A 21,520-nucleotide genomic window follows, 5' to 3' on the forward strand; every position below is an offset into this window, starting at 1 on the left:
TTTGTTTGTTTTTTGTTTGTTATTTTTAAATGTGTATATCATGTCTGCAACAAAGAAAGGCATATTATTATTCAGTTTATCCAATTCCCACTTACCTTTTTATTAGGAGTTCATAGAGTTGAAATGCAGATCTGAGCGCAGCTGTTCACCTGTATACTCATATTACAGTTCAACTGTTAACTATTAAATTATCATAGGTAAATATTACAACTCCTCTTCTGCCTGGGGATTTTTCCTTCATATGGAATTCCAGCACTGTTCCTCAAGGTATGCTCTGACAATGACTTTAAAGGCTGCATGAATACTGGATATTTGAAAGCGGCTTAATTGAGGATATATTTGTCTACCACTTATTGCAAGTCAGATTCAAGTGTCATGTTTGTACCTTAAGAACAATGAAGACCAACTTCAGTCAAAGCTAACACAGTGGATCAAGACTATAAGACAGAGAAACACAGCAGCGCTTGGCCATGTCTATCACTGTCGTTTTAAAGAAGATCTATAACCTGCCAGGGAAATATGACCGGAAAGTGGAATTGTCTTTTAGAGGTGAGCCCTAGGTTTTGAGAAATAACCGTTCTGTCATATGATTAATATCGTCTGTTTGATTGGAGAATATATTCTACATATTTAATTGTTTGGCCTGTATTATGTGAGAAATAATTGAAAGGCTAACACGTTATATCTTTGTTTAAACTTGTATATGCAAGACTTTTATATGACTATGCTGACTGTATTTTTAAAACTGTTTACTGTCCAGGTTTTACTCACAAAACCAGGATCCTTCAGTGTGAGAATGTAGCCATCTTCAATGAGGTAACAGAGTTTCCAAAAAAAAAAAAAGTTATGTAATTACAGCCTACTAACAAAAACACCTGTTTTAGTTAATGATCCTGTCATAAAAGCAATATCATAAGTTGCTATACCACCATTAAAGAGTTCCTGTGCTCACCAAGGCTACATTTGTGTCATTAAAAGAAAGTAAAAACTGTCATATTGTGAAATATTATACAATTTAAAATAACTGTTTACTGTTTAAATATATAAATATATATGTAATATATTTCCGTGATGGCAAAGCTGAACTTTCATCATCATTCTCTAGTCTTCAGTGTCACAATATCCTTCAGAAATCATTCTAATATGCTGATTATGTGCCGAGAAACATTTCCTGAAAACAGTTGTGTTGCTTAATATTTTTTGTGGAAACTGTGATGCATTTTTTCAAGATTCTTTGATGAACAAAAAGTTTAAAAGAACAGAATTATTATATATATATATATATATATATATATATATATATATATATATATATATATATATATATATATATATATAGTCTTTACTCTCACTTTTTTGATATATTTAATGCATCCCTGCCACTGACTGAAACTTGACTGTATTTTCACAGTGCTTATTTAGGACCAAATGCAGCTGCTCAAACCAATATAATAAAGAATAAACCATTAAAAAAAAAAATACACTAAAAAAACCCATGAAAACAACAAATGCAGCTGCTCATTCTTATATAATGAAGTTGAAATCAGTGTTTTAGAGAATACACTCTTAAAAATAAAGGTGCTTTAAAAGGTTCTTCACAGCGATGCCACAGAAGAACCATTTTTTTTTGGTTTCACAAAGAACCATTCAGTCAAAGGCTCTTTAAAGAATCATCTCTTTCTTACCTTTTTATAATCTGAAGAACCTTCTTTTGCCACAAAGAACCTTTTGTGAAACTGAAAGGTTCTTCAGATGTTAAAGGTTCTTTATGGGCCATTTAGACGAAAAGGTTCTTCTATGTTATCGCGAAGCACCTTTATTTTTAAGAGTGTATGTTGGGAAATCTTCATGCTAACCACACCTTTAGTGATTAGTCACCATGCTTTGCCACAGGCACTTGAACATTCCCAAAGTCTTGTAAACAACCACATCTGAGCTCAGATACAGTAATGAAATTGAAATATTTGACTAGAGGTTTGTCATGAGGTTATCCTTTAACTTAAGCTAACAGATATTAGAATGGTGGGAAGGACAAGAAAGAAAAGTCGTTCAATCTGAGTGAAGATGAATCATATTCAACACTGGCTTTATGAGGAGGAAGTCCTTGGGATTTTCATTTCTTTAGTGACTGTAAAGAAAAGAGGGATTTAACACAAATTTTAAAAGATTTTGTATTACTTATTTTTGATTTTTCTTTAGTTAGTTTGTTTACACACACAAACTGCTGGTCAAAATTTTGTTGAGATATTTGTCATGTTTTTGAAAGAAGTATCTTATGGTCACAAAAGCTGCATTTGTTTGATCAAAAATACAATTGTTTCATTTGTTTAATAAGGTTCCCTTTGTCTACTTTACGGATTTCTGATTATGTTTTGAGTCATAATTATGCAGAAATATAAAAAATTCTAAAGGGTTCACAAACGAGCAGCGCTGTATATATAAGAAGCTGATAGATAAAGACTACAGATCCATAATAAATAAATAAATAGACCTTTAACCTGTGAAATAAATCAACATGTTTGTGCCATTTTTTAATGATTTTTTTTTCATCTGTTTTTGTGTATTTATGTGAGTCTAGCACTTCAGATGGCCTCACTATGGGAAGGTTGAGAGGGATGAAATTCTGTCAATCAGTGTCTACAACTGCAGTAAGATGTTCAGCAACAGGTCAGAACATGAATCAGCCCTCATACTAAAAGTATCCATTATATAATATAAGACGAGGGAAATTAACTAAGTGATATTCAAAAGCAATTCAGTACATTGACTAAGAGCGCTGTGTGTGTGTGCACAGATTGCTGGGAAGGCTGGTGATCAGCCTGCAGCATGTGGTGTCTGTGGGGCAGCTGCTGCTCCGTGAGCCCCTCACAGACAGTCAGCACAGTCTCACTGATGTGAGTGAATGAAGAGCTGCTCTCAGCTCCAACACACTTGTTTTTACATCCATTAAACAAATACTGTTCATGGTATTCTAAGATTGGTGTGGTGAAGGATTTTTGAATCGTTTGTTGTTATGGTGTTAGGTGTGATTGAGGCTCTTTTGAGTTGGTGTGTGATTATGGAGTTTGTTTTAGATCTACATAGAGCTGGAGGTGAAGTACAACCCTCTTCAGGGGGCTGCAGGTGGATGGGAAAGTGATGACTTCATCAGAGAACAGGACACTGATGGGTGAGTCATAAGACATCTTTATGTTCATTCCATCCATCATTCTTCCCTTCCTTACTTCTGTCTGTCCTTTTTTCCATCCATTTCCCCTTCTTTAATTGTTTCCATATCTTCCATCCATTCCAAATTTTACATTCTTTATTTTCCCATCCATTTATCCATTCTTCCTTCCTTCCATTTTTCTTTCTTCTTTTCTTCTATTCATCTTCCATCCATTCCTATTTCATACCTACCTTCCTCCGTTCCTCTATTTTCCTCTATCTTCTTTCAATTTCATATTACTTATTTTTTCCTCCATTTTTCTTTCCTTCCTTCCATTCCTTCTGTTCTTCCTTCCTTCCATCCAACAATTCATTCATTCATTCTTCCTTCCTTCTGTCCCTTCTTCCATCCATTTTCCCTTCCTTTATTACTTCCACTGCTTTCTTACATCCATTCTAACTTTTTCTTTCCTTATTTACTCCATCCATCCATCCTTCCTTCTTTCCTTTTTTCTTTCCTTCAATCTTCTTTTCCTTCTTTCTGCTTTTTCTTTCTCTCCATTCATCTTTCTTTCCTTACTTACACATTCTTAATTTCTTTCTTCCTTCAATCCATCCATTCTTCCTTCATTCCGTCCTTCCATTTCTTTCATTCATTCTTCCTTTCATCCATTCATCCCTCCTTCTGTCCCACCTTTCTCCCGTATATCCTTTCTTCCTTTCTTCCTTCCATCCGATGGACTTACATTTGGATCCTTGGTTTCATTCATTTCAAAACCATCCATCCATTATACATTCCTTATTTATTTCAATACCTTATTAAATACTAACTGGATGGATGTATATTTGGATCCTTGGTTTCATTCATTTCAAAAACTAAATCAGATTTCTTAGTTTTGTAAGCTCTTTGTAAATCTGAATTTTCTATATTCTATGTCAGCTCAGAGCTTGTCATCAGGAACACAGGCTTTATGGAAGCAACGTAAGGACATCGTCAGTACATGCAATTCATATACATTTTCATATCCTGCATTCATGGAATTCACTCCTATATATTCAATAATTTGTAGTTCTTCAGACAGCCTGCGTCCTCAGCAGCTGGACCGTGAGACGAGAATGATTGGTCGCAGTCTTTTGAAAACTGATGAAGAGAAGGGAGACGAAGATGAAGATAATGACTATGATGATGATTATGACTTTGCAGATATTGAATGTGCCAATGTGACATTCACTCCCATTTTAAGGTGCGTTTCAATTACCTTTCAGTATAGTACATTGCACTGTACCATAAAGAAACCTATTATATTGCAGTACAGTGTAATGTAATACATCACACATTGTATAACTAAAAATGACCCATCATGTAATTCCCATATTTGAAATTTAATCTATAACTCACGGCTTTGTTTACGTGTGTAGCCGTTGCAGGGCTATAGCAAAGCATGAGCTTGCTGTTACACCTAAAGTGAAGTCTTTCCAGGTAAAACAATTAAATGAGGCCTACTTATTTCATTGACTCTGTTTAATGAGAATCAAGTAGGTTTAAGTCTTTTTTTCACTCTTTTGTTCCCTCAGGTGAATGTAAATGTGATTGAAGCTCAGAAACTGGTCGGGGTGAACATCAACCCAGCAGTGTATGTGACTATTGGAGATGAGAAAAAGCACACAGCTACTCAGAAGTCTACCAACTGTCCATTTTACAATGAGGTAACTGCTTACAAAGAAAATGGCTTTAAGCATCTGAAGCTTTAAGCATATTTCTGATTTGTTTTGTTTCTCTGTTTTTGTCTTTAAAACTTCATGTTTGAATTCCAAGAGACACAAGATGTGCTCTTTGATAAAGTGATTGAGATTTCTGTAAGTATTGGCAGAGACACTATCTGGGGGGGCAATTAAAAAGACAAAAAGTATGTAAGAAGGATTTAAAGGGACTTATGTATGTTTCTTACATATGTAGCAACTAAAATGGCTTTAATGCACTGTTTAAAGTTTTCCCTAGTAACTGATTATGCACATGTGAAAAGTGAAAAATAAACAGTATGGAAAGGAGCTAATTCTGCTTAAACTGACCTTAATTTTTGTCTTGAATAAAGTAAGGTCATTTGAATATTATCATATTTTAAGTTATCTGACGCAGTATTTAAAATGTATGTTGTATATGCATCTTGGCAATTTTGTTAAATTTTTCTTATATTTTAGGTGGTTCATAAGAAAATCCTTGCCTTTTTGATGACCCACATAGGAACCTTTAAGATCGACATCAGCACAGTGTATCAGCAGCCAGGTAAACCCAAGATAAACCCAGCTTAAGAAACAAAAAGTGCTCATTGCAAGCTTTGATACACACAGCTCAAGTAAAGAATACAGAAGTTGAAAGTTCATTTCATTGGTAAAATGATAATAACATTCCCTAGACATTTTAATGGTGATAATTAACTCATCACTAGTGGTAAAAAAAAAAAATATATATATGATTATAAGTCTACTTAGAAGCATTGATCATTACAACAACTTAACACAGCCAATATATCTCACAGATCACCGTTTCTACCAGAAATGGGCCCCGCTTACTGACCCAAAAGACACCCGCTCGGGAATTAAAGGCTATGTGAAGTGCACAGTGAGTGTGGTTATGAAAGGTGACCCCATGGGCATGGTCAGCTTGGCACCAGCTGGCAGCCAGAATGATGACATTGAAAAGTAAGAGCCTTTGCCTTATGTTAACATGGCTGTTCTCCTCTTAAAGACACATTCACCCTCAAAAACATTTATATTAGATGTTTGGTTCTTTGGTCATTTACATTCATGTGTTCAGTAGACACTTTTCGGCATCTGAAGCCTAATATATTTTGGTATTTTTTTTATGTGACATGTAGGAACCTTCTCCTTCCAAAGAGGATGCCATCAGAACGTCCTTGGGCAAAGTTTGTCCTGAAGATCTTCAGAGCTGAAGGTCTACCCAGCATGAATTCAGGTTTCATGGGGAAGATAATGAGAGACAAGAAGGTTTTCCTTGATCCTTATGTTCAGGTCACATTCGCTGGCCAGCAGGTGATTTTCTTTCAGTCTAACTTTGAATTAGATATTTTGTTGAGAGTATTTCTAACACAAACGTTTAAGCAGGAAGAAGTCCTAAGTCCTTAGGTTGCATTTTTTTCTTTGATACATGGCTTGATGGTACTATTTAAACTAAACTATTAAAACTATTCAAATTTTCTGCATTTAAAAAATTCCTCTGAGTTTCCTTTTCTTAATAATGTTTCTATAATTCCTATGTAAGATAACACTTTAGTCAAGGGACACACAAACACGCACACCCTGACGGTGGTTTTGTTTGTTAAATGGGCTGAGGTGCTGTCAGTATTTGAACTGCTTACCACACAGGGTGTTGGCAAACATTTCAGCTCAAAATAAATGGTTATGATGTCAGAGCTCATCTTCAAGTGGAGTCAGAAGCCAAACCTCAAACTCTTTATTTCCGTCAAAGTGACACATTACATATACAGTGTATCATTAAATTCAGTCAAATACTAAATTAAGTATATGGTACTGTATAATACTGTAAAATAAAAAATATATATTTTTTTTCAAATATGAAAAATGCAAGGTAAATTGCAAGAAAATTAATAAATGTACATGTTTGACAGGGGGAAACATCAGTGGACAGCAACACCAATGCTCCTGAGTGGAATGAACAGATATCCTTCATTGAGCAGTTTCCTCCTCTTGCTCGACGAATCAAAATCCAGATCCTTGATGATGCCAACATTGGAGATGTGGCTGTGTCAACACACTTCCTGGACCTTCTTCAAATCTCCAATCCTAACCGAAATGGTCAGTTTAAATAATGATTTCTACAAAAGTAAAGTCTACAAAATTTAAATTCTGTCTTCATTTACTCACCCTCATGTTGCTTCAAACCTGTGTGACTTTTTTCTTATGTGGAACACAAAAGAAGATATTTTGAAGAATGTTGGTAACCAAACAGTTGCAGTTCCCATTGACTTCCATTATATTTTTTTGATCATACAATGAAAGTCAATGGAAAATGAATCTTTTTGGTTGGTATTCTTCAAAATATCTTCTTTTGTTTTCCACATACAGGTGTCATACAGGTTTGGAACGACATGAGGGTGAGTAAATAATTAGATTTTTTGGTGGACTATCATTTTGAGTTCAAATGTATTTCTGAATCCCCCAGTCATGTCTCCGCATCCTCATGTAGGTTTCAATCCCTTTTTGAACACTTCTACCTTATTATTTTTTCTCTAACCTAGTTCTCCTCTTTCCTCCATCCATCAGGTTTTAATCCCACCTTTGGCCCTACTTGGGTCAATCTCTACGGCTCTCCTCAAAACTCCACGCTGAGAGACATCCACAGGGATCTTAATGAAGGTCTGAGTGAAGGGATCTTCTATAGGGGCAGAATACTGCTCTCGCTAAGTGTGGAGGTTTATTCCTCCCCTACAGTTGTGGTGACAGAGAGTAAGACCATGGCGAATATGAAAAGCAAAATGAGCAAGCTTACTCTTAAACGCAAGAGCCGAAAGTCCAAGGAGAAGACATCAGGCAAAGAAGGTAGTATCAAAATATAAACTACAAATTTTTTTTACACACACACACACATATATACATATACAGGTGCTTCTCAATAAATTTGAATGTCGTGAAAAAGTTCATTTATTTCAGTAATTCAACTAAAATTGTGAAACTTGTGTATTGAATAAATTCAGTGCACACAGACTGAAGTAGTTTAAGTCTTTGGTTCTTTTAATTGTGATGATTTTGACTCACATTTAACAAAAACCCACCAATTCACTATCTCAACAAATTAGAATACTTCATAAGACCAATTAAAAAAAACATTTTTAGTGAATTGTTGGCCTTCTGGAAAGTTTGTTCATTTACTGTACATGTACTCAATACTTGGTAGGGGCTCCTTTTGCTTTAATTAATGCCTCTAGCACTCTAATCACTAATAGAGAATGTATTTATTTAGCAATGCAGAGTCCCAGTGGGCCTGCCGCAGAGTCTGAAGATGTTGGCGCTGAGGTACCAGCTGCCGTTACAGTGGAAGTGGAAGATGTTCACCCTCTTCCTGAGGTCAGTGACCTAGTTTGCCTGGTAGGAGAGAAAACTGTCTACCATGTACTATTTCAGATTTTACAAGAGCTAGTTCCAGTCTTCAAATTTGATTGGCTGAGCAGCATTACATGACAGTACCCAGGCTGTGTGGGATTTTTTTAGTGACTACAAACAAATAACAAACAAACAAAACAAATAAAGGGGCTGTCTTTAAGTCATTGAATTGTTCACTCAGTTTGTTTAAAATTTTGAATCATTCACTACTGTGTGTTGCTTGGAGACTGTTTTTTATTAGCGGAAAAAAATAATTGCCAATATTGTGTCTAAAATGTACATTTCTTGTTTACTGAACTATTGTATAAAATAATATCACACTCACGATTGTGCTAATTTTAGAAACAATTGTTATTGCATATAATGTATATAGTATTTCATTTAATCGATGGTCTATCCATTATTTCCTCATGCAGAATTTCACTGGAGAGAAGGATGAATTTTTGTTGTTTGCATCCTTATTTGAAGTGACAATGATAGATCCTTGTATTGGCTCCAAACCTGTCACCTTTGAGCTGTCTATAGGTAAGACTGGACTGTTTAATCTCATAATGTCATATCCTGTGGCACTTAATATAAACAGCTGTTTGATTATAAGCTGCACTTCACAGCAGTGTTATTTTAGTATTATTTACTGTTATGTTATTTATTAATATTTTCATAGTTTTTTTTTTTTTTAGTTTTCATTTTCATTTTAGATTAGTAATTTTATGTGCTTTTGTAATTGTATTCGTTTTTGTTGTTTAATATTTCTGTAAATCTTAATTTTATTTTAGTTTTAGTGATTTAGTACTTGAACTCATTGCAGCTAGTTGGCAAGGCAACATTTCTATTTTTTTTTTTTTTTTATTTAAGGTTTTCATCTATTATTTATATTTTAACTTATTTCAGAGTTATTCATTTAACAAAAATATTTTTAGTTTTAGCTATATTTAATTACCATAGCACTGCTTCGCAGGGAATTATGGGAAAACTGCAGATGTGGTTGTAAAGTCCAGCAAGAGTGGTAGTCAGGAGAATCTGGCTGAGGACAGACAGCCGCTTTTGGAATCAGATGATGAGCTAGACAGAGATGAAGTTCTGAACCCTGGCCCTCAAGACAAATCCGTCACTCCTCCCAGGAGACCACAGCCCACTGAATATGACAGGTAAAAAAATGACAATTCTCAAGGGTGACAGTTTATCATTATTTGGGGTACACCAGGAATTTGCAAAGGTAGCAGAAAACTTTATCATTTGTATCATCTAGATCATTTAGTTGCATTCCCTTATTCCGAGAGAAACCATGTATCTTCGTGTGGAGCTACTTTGAGGATCACACCTTCAGATTCCACAACAGCAACTGGTTGTCCAAGATGGCTGACCGGCTGGCAAGTGATACTGAGCAGAAATTGAATTATGTGTCTTCAATGAGCCGAAACACAAATAATGATCATTCCAAAAGCATCTATTTGACTTTATTGTTAGAAAATTGAAATCTCTAAGTTTGATTTGTGTCCTATATTCTTTAAGAATATGGCATTGATGAAGTGGAGATGCTGTTGAAAAGATCAAAAATCAAGGCTAAAGAACGTTTGATGGATGTTGTGCTGGAATTCTTTTCCACTTGCCAGTAGGACACATTTGCATGACTATTATACTGAGTCTGTATTTCACTTACTACAGCTGTTTCGTACATAGTACATTATAGATAATAGAAAGCTTGTTCTCACTGGCTTTTAGGCAGTACAACAGTAACTTAGACAGGAAGAGGAATGCTCGTCAAAACCCCCTGGATAAGTGCCGTGTGGGGCTCATCAAAAGGAACATTGTGAGTGACTGTATTGATTTTGGTATTACAGACGTACACTGATTAATAATATAGTTGTACCCACTAGCAGTCTTCATTGAGAATTTGAAATGAACTGCAGGTTTTGCTGGCAAAGAAGGCCCTGAGAGTGAGAAAGAGAGTCACCAGAAATACGGTTAAAGACAGACTAGCAGATCTCAAGAATATCGCAAAGAGGCTCCGCTTTCTGGCCATAGAAGTAATGCCATCCTCAATACCTCAGTACATATCTAAAAATGCATTTTGATTTTTATCACCAGAACTGTATGTGAGTGTGTTTGTGTTTTCATATGGCAGCCTCAGAGCACTCTACCTGATGTGTTTTTGTGGATGTTAAGTGGAGCAAGGCGAGTGGCCTACGTCAGGATCCCTGCACACTCCATCCTCTTCTCACTGGTGGAGGAAGAGAAGGGGAAAGACTGCGGGAAAATCACTACTGCGTACATGAAGGTGAATTCCTACTTCATATTGCTTATTGCAAAATCTTGTTCTGTCCAATCCAGTTTTCAAGCTAGCTTAGATAGTGAAATGAAGCAAAATATTGTTTATTTTTATTGTTTATTATTGTGATTTTTGTTTTTACTTAAAAACATACATCAGCATACTTTATCAGCATACTATAGAAATTAATGCTTTTATTCAGAAAGGATGCATTAAATGCAAAAGTAACAGAAAAAAAGCATTTGTTACAAAAGATTTCTCCTTAAAATAAATGGTCTTCAAACTTTCTATTCATCAAAGAATTGCGGTTTACACAAAAATAATAAGCAGCACAGCTGTTTTCTACACTGATAATAATAAGAAATGTTTAGTGAGCACAAACCTGATAGATTTGTGAAGGATCATTTGACACTGAAGACTAGAATAATGTCTGCTGAAAAGTCAGCTTTGCCATCACAGAAATAAATTCCATTTTATAATATATTAAAATAGAACAGTTATTTTAAGCTATAATAATATTTATAATTTTATTGTAAATATAAGATAAATGCAGTCTTGGTTGAAGAGACTTCTTTCAAATGCATTAATTAAAATTGTATGTGTGGCTTATTTTTGTTTTTAATTCTTTTTTCTGTAGACCCCTGGAGGACCAGTGGGGGAGATTTTCGCCAAACTGGAAGTATACATGTGGCTTGGTATCACAAAGTATGCAAAAAACTGTGTCACCAGCCTTCCAGCAGAGTTTAGACCCATTTACGAAGAGGCGACATCTGGGGCATCAATCCCACGTAACATGCCTCCCACCAAATTAGCAGTAGAAGGTGCTTTCATTTGATTCATTTTAGCCAATACAAACATCTTGATATTCTCCATAATTTGTCTCGGACAGCTTTGAAAACCAATATTTTTAATTTGGATGACATTTGAATTTATTTTCATGAAAATTACAGTCCTTCCCTTGTCCTTTTATCCAGACAGTCGTTATTTCCAGCTACGTGCTCACATTTATCAAGCGCGTGGCATTATTGCAGCCGATGACAATGGACTGTCTGACCCCTTCGCCAAGGTTGTGTTCAGCACACAGTGTCAGGTCACACGGGTGGGTCTCACATATATTAACACATAAGTTAATTTTTTTTATTGGCCATTTATGAAAAGTCTGTTAAATGCAGTGGGATCTGAATGGGCATTGAGATGAGCGTTTCAATTTTGTGTCTCAGAGATTTTTAAAAGATTTTATTCTTTGTAGGTGATGGAAGAAACTCTGTCCCCGACGTGGTCTGAGTTACTCCTTTATGATCAGGTTCTGATGGAGGGCAGTAAGGATGAGTACAGAGAAGACCCTCCTGTGGTCATCATCAAAATCTATGACTACAACAAACTAGTGAGTGACAGTTTTTAATGCGTTAACTGTTTTGGAATGATATAATCTATGAATCAACTGTAAATTCCCCTTTAAAAAAAAAACATGCTTAAACAATAGCATAGGTTTGGTTCTTCTGACATTGGTAAGAACATTTTTAAATCAAAAAAATAAAGATGGACCATGTCTTCAAGTGCAATGTTTATGTTACTGCACATTGATTATTCCTGTTTAGAAAGTGTGCTTATATACAGTAAGACTATATATAATGTCTATTAATAGTCTAGATTACTAAAAGTCACACTTATGAATGTTTATTATACAGTGTAATATATTTAATAGCTTTTTGTGGTACATTTGAATGTTACAACAGGGCAGTCCACAAGCCCTTGGTTGTGCATTTGCAAAGCCGGAGTTGAAGTTTGTGGAAGAGCCATACAAAAAACCCCAGCTGCAGTTTTTTGAGATCACAAAAGGCAAGAGCAAAGCTGGTGAAATTCTGGCAGCTCTTGAGCTCATCGAGTTGGATTACTCAAGCTTTGGAGAGGTGGGACTCCGGTTTTTCTTTTGAATTTTCACTGCAAAAGACAGTACTGACATGGCTTCAAGTGTTCATTTGTCTGTTAGAGACCTGTTTCAGACAAACATCATACATATACAATAACCAAAACAAAAAAAAACCAAAAACAATAACAATTATAATTAAAAATAAAACATTTATTAGATCCAAAATAAAGTAAAACCTGTAATAATGTGAAATATAATTACAACGTACATAACTCTTCTATTTTAATATGTTTGAAAATGCAATGTACTACTGTGATGGAAAAGCTGGATTTCACAAAATCTTTGAGAAATCATTCTAATATGATGATTTGGTTTTTAAGCAACATTTCCTATTATTATTAATGTTGAAACCAGTTGTGCTGGTTTTACCTGATGGTAAAGATGACTTATAGCCACTCTAGTATAGATCAGTGCATGTAGCCAATCCACCACTATCTATAACAGAAAGTCTTAAAATATGCCTTTTAAATGTCAAGTTTGTGTGCTCTGAATCCATCTCAGCCAGCTCTGCCACTGGATGTTGACCCCAAGGAACCACAGTACATTGAAGAAGAATGCTATTTTATTATCCCTGAGGGTGTTCGCCCTGTACTCAGGAAATACAGAATAGAGGTACAACCTTGAACAGATATAAAGTGAATACAAATCGCAAGAGTTTTATTTAACATCAACATTTTAAGGTTTTAAATGCCAAAGAACAGATTGATTTATCAGATGTGTCCATAAATCATCCCCCAAGAGAGCTTTTAAAATAGCAGCACGTATTGACCTACTGCACAAGTGTACCAGCTGACTGGTTTGGTACGTGGCTACAGTGTTTTGAACTCAAACCCTTAAACGGCAGGTGCTGTACTGGGGCCTGAGGGACCTGAAAAGGGTCAACCTGTTTGAAGTGGAGCGGCCTCAAGTGAGGATTGAGTGTGCGGGCCAGATGATCGAGTCGGAGGAAATTCAGAGCTACAAGCTGAATCCCAACTTCAATGATGTGGTTAAACACTTTGATGTTGTAAGACTTCCTCTTTTCAAAGTATTAGACCTTATATCAAGATCTGTGTTGAGAACATACTTCCCATACATGCTTTGATCACATACCCTGTCTCAGAATTACTAAGTAAAAAAGCAAAGCAGGTGAGATTCGGGCTGCTGTTGAGTCTGATGTCTTCCTTAGAATGATTCATCACACAATATGTAGTCAGTACATGTCTTTGTTAGTAATATTTATTTATTTGTGACTGTTTGGTGATGCCTTTTGCTAATAATTTTATATTTAAGGTTTTATTAAACTTTTAAAAAATTTAAACATTAAATATTTGGTGATGATGATTTAATATTAATCATTACAACTTCCTTTTATTATCATAATCGCACAGTAACTCATAACTGGTCATGTGTCCTCAGGAACTTCCAGAGCTTGTCTACCTGCATCCTCCTCTTACTATCTTCGTAATGGAGCAAAGGGCTTTCGGGAGGCTGGTCCTGGTGGGAACTCACGTGGTCCAAAACCTTGTGCAGTTTGGTCCCAGGGACCAAGAGGAGTGGAAAGATGAGGAGGAGGAGCCAGAGGGTATGGAACCTTCTATAACACATATGTTTGTGGTTTAAAGGCCAAATATAAAGCATCTGCTGTTCTTATAAATAATTTACATTCAAAAGTGCACCCCATTCTCTTTCTTTTTAAACTAGAATGGCATGACACTTGAAATGAGAAAAGACTCTCACTGAAATGAGAAAAGACTCTGACCACACTTATGTGCACAGTATTCTTGTTAAAGATCTATATTCTGGTTGATTTTTTATAAATGTGGTCACTGTTGTAGACTGTAGCTTTTAATATATTTTAATATAGAACATTCCCAAACATTCGTTCACAGTTTTAAAGAAGAAGCCTCCACAGAAGACCACTCCTCTAACTACAGTGATCACCATGGATTTGGGAGGACTTCCTCTGAAGCATAGCAAAATTCCTATTAACCCTCTTAATGCAGTCATGGTAAGCTTCACTGTCTTTATTTTTCAGTCCATAAGAATGAACGCTTTCTTCAGTGTTCCTCAAATGGCTGCTCGTCATATGTGTAAAACAGTTTAAAAATGATATCTGCCATCTTTCACCAGTTTTTCAGAGGTTTTGCAAACACTTTTATTCAGCCACATACAGCTGCCATGTGGTCGTGGGGTATCTAGCCTGGGTGCAGTGACGTTAGTTGGCTGCTTTGTGATGTTTGAAATAGCTCCTAATGAGTACTTGGTGCACATGTTTTTACCCATCCACAGTCCGCAGTTATTAAATGTGAAGCCCTTTGCACCCATTAACCTGTTGATTATGGTGTGAATCTGCTGGTTTGTTGAGCACAGTGAAGTGTGTTCCTGTGGCAGTTTGAGCTCCTGCTGTTAGATCACTCTGATTAATTGGGCAGCCACTGCATAGCCAAGACCCCTGCTGACATCCAAATGGGATGCTTTCAATCATGAGTGTGTGTGTTTGGCTTTTAAAAATCCGTGTTCATGTGCAGATTGTTAAGGCCTGTTCACAAATTCAAGGTTTGGAATGAGTAAATGAATTTTATTTTTAAAATTAATGTATTGTGGAAAACTGTGCTTTCAGTCTCCAATCAAAAAGGTGATTAAAAAAGAGGAGGAGTTAGAGGAGGAGCCACCAGAAAAGGAGGAGCTTGATTGGTGGTCTAAATATTACGCATCACTGGCTGAACTCGAGAAACAGGTGATCACTTAGGCCTATTTTGATAATAGACAGTTTAAATTATGTGTCTTATTGGTTTTCTCAACATGTAAAAGTCTTGTTTCCATCTCTTCTTCAGGAGGAGAAAGAGGATGATTTAGAAGATGGACAAGATGGAGGTATTATAAACGCAACCATGATTTAATCGCTACTCTGATTTTAAATGAATCAGCGTTTTTGAACAAATCAGTTGAATGAATGAATCAATGACTCATTCATAAAGACTTACTTATATAACTAAATTCATCAGCGTCTGAATTTGGAGTAGCATAACAACAATAACAAATTCAGAACTCTGAACAAAACCAGTCAGACAGAGTCCTCAAAAGATATTTGTGCACTTAATCCACACATAAAAACTGATGCATCAAATGCATTACATAACAAAATACAGAATGTAGTTGAACAAGACATGAACCTGTGGTTACTCTGCAAGGATACCTGTGTGAATCTGAAGGTAAATTACTTCATGGACTAAAAATCAGCCATGGGCTGATTGAAAGTAAAATTACTTCTGAGAAAAGTTCTAGTGTAATATGTTTGTGGATGCCTCTTGGTTCGAGCACACATTTTTAGTGTTACCTAAGTGACCACATCTTCTGCTGTAGGATGATTAGGACTAAATATATTTCAATTAATAATGTCACCTTCTTCAGATGGAGCACCACTGAGCATATCAGCACTAGAGGCAGAGGATGATGACGCTGTGATTGAAATAGAGCCGCCTGCTCCAAAGAGGAAGACAATTGCCACCATACAGGTTTGAGATGTTCTTCAAACTGCAATCCTTTTATTCTTTAAATACAGTGATTACAATGTTTTATTTCTGCTCTTTGGTCATCCAAAACTATTTTCATTATTTGCAATATACATTTTCTGTCCTTTTTTTTATTTTTATTTTTATTTTGTTTATTTCACTCCCCAGCTTTACAAGTCTGAACTAGAAAATGCATTCAGTCAGTTCATGGACTGGTTGCACATATTTACTGTCTACAAAGGCAAATCCAGCGTGGAAGATGAAGAGGAAGATGAAAGTACCAGATATATGGGTAAATACAAGGTGAGATGTGTATTTTGGTAAGCTCTCATGCATTAGATCAACAGTGTGACAGCATGCACGAAAAAATTGAGGTTAAAGCAGAGCTGTGCTTTATTGCAGGGATCGTTTTTGATGTACCCCATCGCTCCCGAAGATGAGGATGCAGACTGTCAGATCACTAATGGAATTCCCAAAAATGCACCCATCAAAGTCCTTGTGAGAGTATATGTAGTAAAAGTGGGTATCAGTTGTTCAAAACAAATTCCTTTTTTAATTTTATTTAAAAAAACAGTTAGTAGAGAAGAGTGGACAGATTTTAGATTTATTTTTTTAAATCTAAAACTATTTTTTGCAGATAAATAGTCCTGCATGTGTCAAATTAGGCCTACACAATAATGAGAAAAATGTTAAATGGTTTTAAATGGATTCATCATTTCCCCTTATATTTTCTGTCCATTGAATCTGAATATGAACAGTTAATGCGTTTTTCTTGTGAACCCCAAGGCAACCAATCTGGCACCCACAGACCCGAATGGAAAGGCAGACCCCTATGTGGTGGTGAAAGTTGGGCAGCAGCAAATGGACAGCAAAGAGCGCTACATTCCCAAACAACTGAACCCAGTGTTTGGAGAGTAAGTGCCGTCTGTTCACAAAATGAATGGAAAAAACCATAACATTCAGTATGGCGGCTGTAAGAATGAAAAATTTAATTGTGTTTTTCATAGAGGCTTTGGCTGTATTTTTTACTCTTGAAGGCACATGCTATAACTATAGTTTTTTAGCGTGATTTGAGCTAAAGAGCCTTAATCTATGATATTGTTCTCAGATTTGATTGCTGGTTTGATATGCTGAGCTTGCATCTCCCCACAGAGTGTTCGAATTGACCGTGTCCTTCCCCCTGGAGACAGAGCTCACACTGTATGTGTTTGACCACGACCTTGTGGGCTCTGATGACCTGATTGGTGAGACCCGTGTGGACCTGGAGAACCGTTTCTACAGCCGCCACCGCGCTGGGTGTGGCCTGGCCCTTCATTATGATAAGTGGGTAATGCTTTCAGCCTGTGACGATGGTGGTGATAATGATTATAATGAGGATTAGTATTATTATATTTGTCGTGAAACACTACTGTCGTTGTCATTATTATCTACATCATCATCAGAATTTCTCAAAGCTCATCAACTGCTTTAAGCTAATATTCGAAGAGCTGTTGACTCAGTTGATGGTTGGCTGCTGCCACATTTAAGAGACTGAGATAAATCAAGCAGTTTCGTGGCCTGATTTTCATTTGACTCTCTGCAGGTTAAATCATATTAGACTGTCTTGTGATTTCAGGGATGGCTATAATAAATGGAGAGATGCCAAGAAACCCACTGCGATATTATTGGAGCTTTGCCGCAAAAATGGGATTCCACCTCCAGAGTACAGAGAGTCTGAAATTAAAGTTCTCAACAAGATCTTCAAAGTTCCCAATGAGGCTTTTCCAGAAGGTTGAAATACAATTTTATTCATATAAAACAAAGATTATAAAGCACCTTCATGTAATACAAAGAGTAATACAAAAAAAAATCCATATCTTTTTATTATTTCATGACCCTGAAATGCAACAAATTTCTACAAATTCTTCAAAAAAACAATCAAAATACTACAAATTTTTCAAAATAATTTTTTAAAAAACATATAAATTTAATGAATCATATTTTCTAAAGAAGATACATATACATGTACTCTTTAGCTTTTTCAACTAGATTGAGGTCTGATGACACCATATATGGCATACCTGTTTATTAATATGAGACTTTGGTGCTGCAGAGTTGCTGAAGAAGAATAAGAAGACAGAGGAAGACTACGCAGAGCTGGATGAGCATAAAGCTCTGAGTGTCCTACAGCGCTGGAAGGATATGAGAGAGTTCAGTGAGGGAGCGTGTCCTCTGGTTCCTGAGCACGTGGAGGTCCGCTCACTGCTAAATGCGGAAAAGCCAGGCCTCCCTCAGGTCAGACTCCATCGCACAATGACTGATTAGTCTTAGGCATGGCCATTTAGCTTGGATCAAACCATCATTTAAGTTGTGTCCCAAATGATGCACTGTACACTATACACTTATTATATGCACTATGTACTGTTGTATATGAATTATATAAGGTTATTTTGTCATCCAACATCAGAGTCTGATAGCCCGTCTCATTCCAGAATGTCATTAAAGCTGCAACAGTTCACTTCGGTTAATTAAGTGCATCATCTGGGCATTTGAAGTACACTTTGTCTTTTTGGAATTTTCAGTGAGCACACTAATCACACTATTTATAATAAAAATGGCATAGAGTAGCAACATAAAGTCTGCAAATTGGGACATACCATTGTACTCCATGTAGTTGCAACATATTTTCTGATGTCTTTGTCTTTGACGAGACAGGGTTATGTTCACATGTGGATTGACATGTTTCCTGTGGATGTACCTCCACCACCACCTGTTAATATCAAACCTAGACTTCCAGAGAGGTAATCAGGAGATCACAGACTTCATGTAGAGATTTAAAGATCTGAAGATTTCTTCCTGCATCTCTCTTAAGTTGCTGATGTGCAAAGTTTGTGTAATGAAAAAAAATGCATCCCCATGTTTCTAGTTATGAGCTGCGTGTGATCATCTGGAATACTGACGATGTCGTACTGGATGATGTCAATCCTTTCACCGGAGAGCCATCAAGTGACATCTATGTTAAAGGGTGAGGATACATAAGAAATGAACGAAAGTTTCTTTGATACTGCTTTAAGGTTCTCTATTCCATGTAAAATTCAATAATAATATTCCATAAGAAAAAATATATGTAAAATAATATATATGTATGTGTGTGTATATATATATATATATATATATATATATATGTATATGTATATGTATATGTGTATGTATATGTGTGTGTGTGTGTTTATTATTATTAGTATGTGTATATATATATATATATATATATATATATTTTAAAGAAATTAAACATTTTATTCAGCATGGATGCATTCAGTTAATCAAAAGTGTCAGTGAAGACATTTTAAAGGTTTAAAACACATTAAATATATATTATATTTAAAAAATGTTTTACATATTAAATAAAACTTATTTTAATTAGTAATAATATTTCCCAATATTACTGTGTAACTGTGTTTTATAAATAAATGCAGCCTTGGTGAGCATAATAGACTTAATAAAAAACATTATTCTTTCCGACCCCAAACTTTTGAATGGCAGTCTATAATAAAAAAAATATATTATTTTTACATTCACCAGCTGGATTAAAGGTCTGGAAGATGAGAAACAGGAGACGGATGTGCATTTTAATTCCCTCACTGGTGAAGGCAATTTCAACTGGCGCTTTGTCTTTCACTTTGACTATCTTCCTACGGAGAAGGAGGTCATCTACAAGAAGAAGGAGTCCCTATTTGCCCTTGAGGAGACTGAATTCCGCCAGCCGGCTGTTCTGGTGCTGCAGGTCTGGGATTACGACCGTATCGGCTCCAATGATTTCTTAGGTTGGTGGTTTTAGTTACTAGTTCATGTATGAAATCTAGTGAAATTTTCTAGTTAGTCAGTAAAAACAGGAATTCCTTTCCAACTGTTGTGGCCAGGATCCATAGAGTTGCGTCTCAGCGATATGGTCCGTGCAGCAAAATCATGCGAGCAATGCAGCATCAAGATGGCCAAAGACAAGGCTGGCCCTCGCTTCTCCATCTTCCGCAGCAAGAGGATGAAAGGCTGGTGGCCGCTCATCAAACTAAAGAGCCAAGAGGACATCGAGAGAGAGGAGAGGGAGGCAGAACAAGAGAAGAAAAACAAGAAGAAGAAGAAAAAGAAGTCAAGCAAGCGTAGCCAAATGAAACCAGAAGATCTGCAGTTTGTGGACAACAGTGGGAACACCTTCCTCCTAATGGTACGAGCACTTCGTCAGTGCACTAATATTGAGTAAAATGAATGTGGTAACACACCTCAGACTCTTCATTCATTAATGTGGTTTTCAGGGTAAAGTAGAGGCAGAGTTCCATCTAGTGACAGCTGAAGAAGCTGAGAAGAGCCCTGTGGGAAAAGCACGCAAAGAACCTGAACCTCTGGACAAACCAAAGTAAGGGACTAAAGCGATCTGTGCATATATATTCATATCAGTTTGCATCTTTTTATTTTTATTGTGTATCTATTTAAATGTGCTACATAAATATGTTTTTGTCCCCTTAAGCCGCCCCAAGACATCCTTCAACTGGTTTGTGAACCCGTTAAAGACCTTTGTGTTCTTTATCTGGAAGAAGTACAAGAAGTACATCATTGCTTTGATCATTTTGGTTATCCTGGCGCTCTTCCTCTTCCTCATCCTCTACACCCTGCCTACACACATCAGCCAGCTTATTGTCAACGGATGAGAAGGTGTAAACAGAGAAATTTATGAATCAACAGAGGAAGTAATGATACACGTAGCTTTTAATGCTTGGAAATTTCCAAAAAAATGGAAAAGACAAAAGCAACAATAAATAGAATAGGACTTTAGCAAACAATTGCCTGTCAATAAATTCAGTGCAATTTAATGCTTTATGATTCAATGTACAGTAATGTTCAAAAATTTTAGGTTAGTAAGTGTTTTTAAAGAAATAAATACTTTTATTCAGCAAGGATGCATTAAATTGATCCAAAATTATTGTTACAAAATAACTTTCTGTTTATCAAAGAATCCTGAAAAAAATCTATCAAGGTCACAAATATATTAGGAAGCACAACTGTTTTCAACAGTGGTCATAATAAGAAAGCATAATAAGAAATTATTGTGCACCAAAACATGAAAAAATTACTTTTTTTTTAAAATATAGAAAACAAGTTATGTTAAATGTTATTAATATTTGTCAACACTGCTGTTTTGCTGTATTTTGATCAAATAAATGCAACATTGGTGAGCTTAAGATGCGTCTTTTAAAAATGTAAAAAAATATATAAATTCCAATCATGCTGGTGCTTTTAAATATATAAATTTTATTATAATATCTTTTTTTTATGTTTTTAAATATGTATTCTGGGACTTGATTGTTATGGTATATAAAAGTGTATTGTATTCAGGGACATGCTTCCTGCATCTTTAGAAAACAGACATTTCTCATGCAGAGTAATAATATAAAACGTGACAGCACTTGCCTTAATGATAGTTAATGATATTTCACTGTCTTCCCTCTTGTACAGCACTCTGTGCATCATTCTGGGCTGATCTCAGAGTACATAATCTAAACCCACTCA

At 35.8% G+C, this 21,520-nt stretch overlaps 1 protein-coding gene across 1 annotated transcript; it reads left to right on the forward strand.

Annotated features, from left to right (window-relative positions):
- Positions 1 to 126: 126 nt before the first annotated feature.
- On the forward strand, positions 127 to 21,091 carry LOC109057050 (fer-1-like protein 4). The gene is made up of 46 exons (XM_042766454.1): positions 127 to 549; positions 761 to 816; positions 2,579 to 2,667; positions 2,795 to 2,894; positions 3,075 to 3,169; positions 4,088 to 4,129; positions 4,218 to 4,391; positions 4,567 to 4,627; positions 4,723 to 4,852; positions 4,940 to 5,004; positions 5,347 to 5,431; positions 5,685 to 5,847; positions 6,024 to 6,198; positions 6,795 to 6,981; positions 7,450 to 7,725; positions 8,147 to 8,250; positions 8,703 to 8,811; positions 9,245 to 9,434; positions 9,536 to 9,660; positions 9,799 to 9,898; positions 10,009 to 10,096; positions 10,197 to 10,313; positions 10,412 to 10,564; positions 11,193 to 11,376; positions 11,530 to 11,654; positions 11,805 to 11,939; positions 12,292 to 12,465; positions 12,987 to 13,097; positions 13,330 to 13,491; positions 13,884 to 14,049; positions 14,357 to 14,475; positions 15,088 to 15,204; positions 15,302 to 15,341; positions 15,879 to 15,982; positions 16,148 to 16,282; positions 16,382 to 16,498; positions 16,766 to 16,893; positions 17,132 to 17,302; positions 17,595 to 17,749; positions 18,072 to 18,253; positions 18,674 to 18,759; positions 18,885 to 18,983; positions 19,541 to 19,782; positions 19,879 to 20,180; positions 20,269 to 20,369; positions 20,481 to 21,091. Exons 1-46 carry the CDS (start codon positions 471 to 473, stop codon positions 20,659 to 20,661), a joined length of 6,099 nt encoding a protein of 2,032 aa, XP_042622388.1. The 5' UTR covers positions 127 to 470; the 3' UTR covers positions 20,662 to 21,091.
- The last annotated feature ends 429 nt before the right edge of the window (positions 21,092 to 21,520 follow it).

The sequence above is a fragment of the Cyprinus carpio genome, chromosome A11 (assembly GCF_018340385.1).
Source record: "Cyprinus carpio isolate SPL01 chromosome A11, ASM1834038v1, whole genome shotgun sequence".
In the NCBI taxonomy this organism is placed as follows: domain Eukaryota; kingdom Metazoa; phylum Chordata; class Actinopteri; order Cypriniformes; family Cyprinidae; genus Cyprinus; species Cyprinus carpio.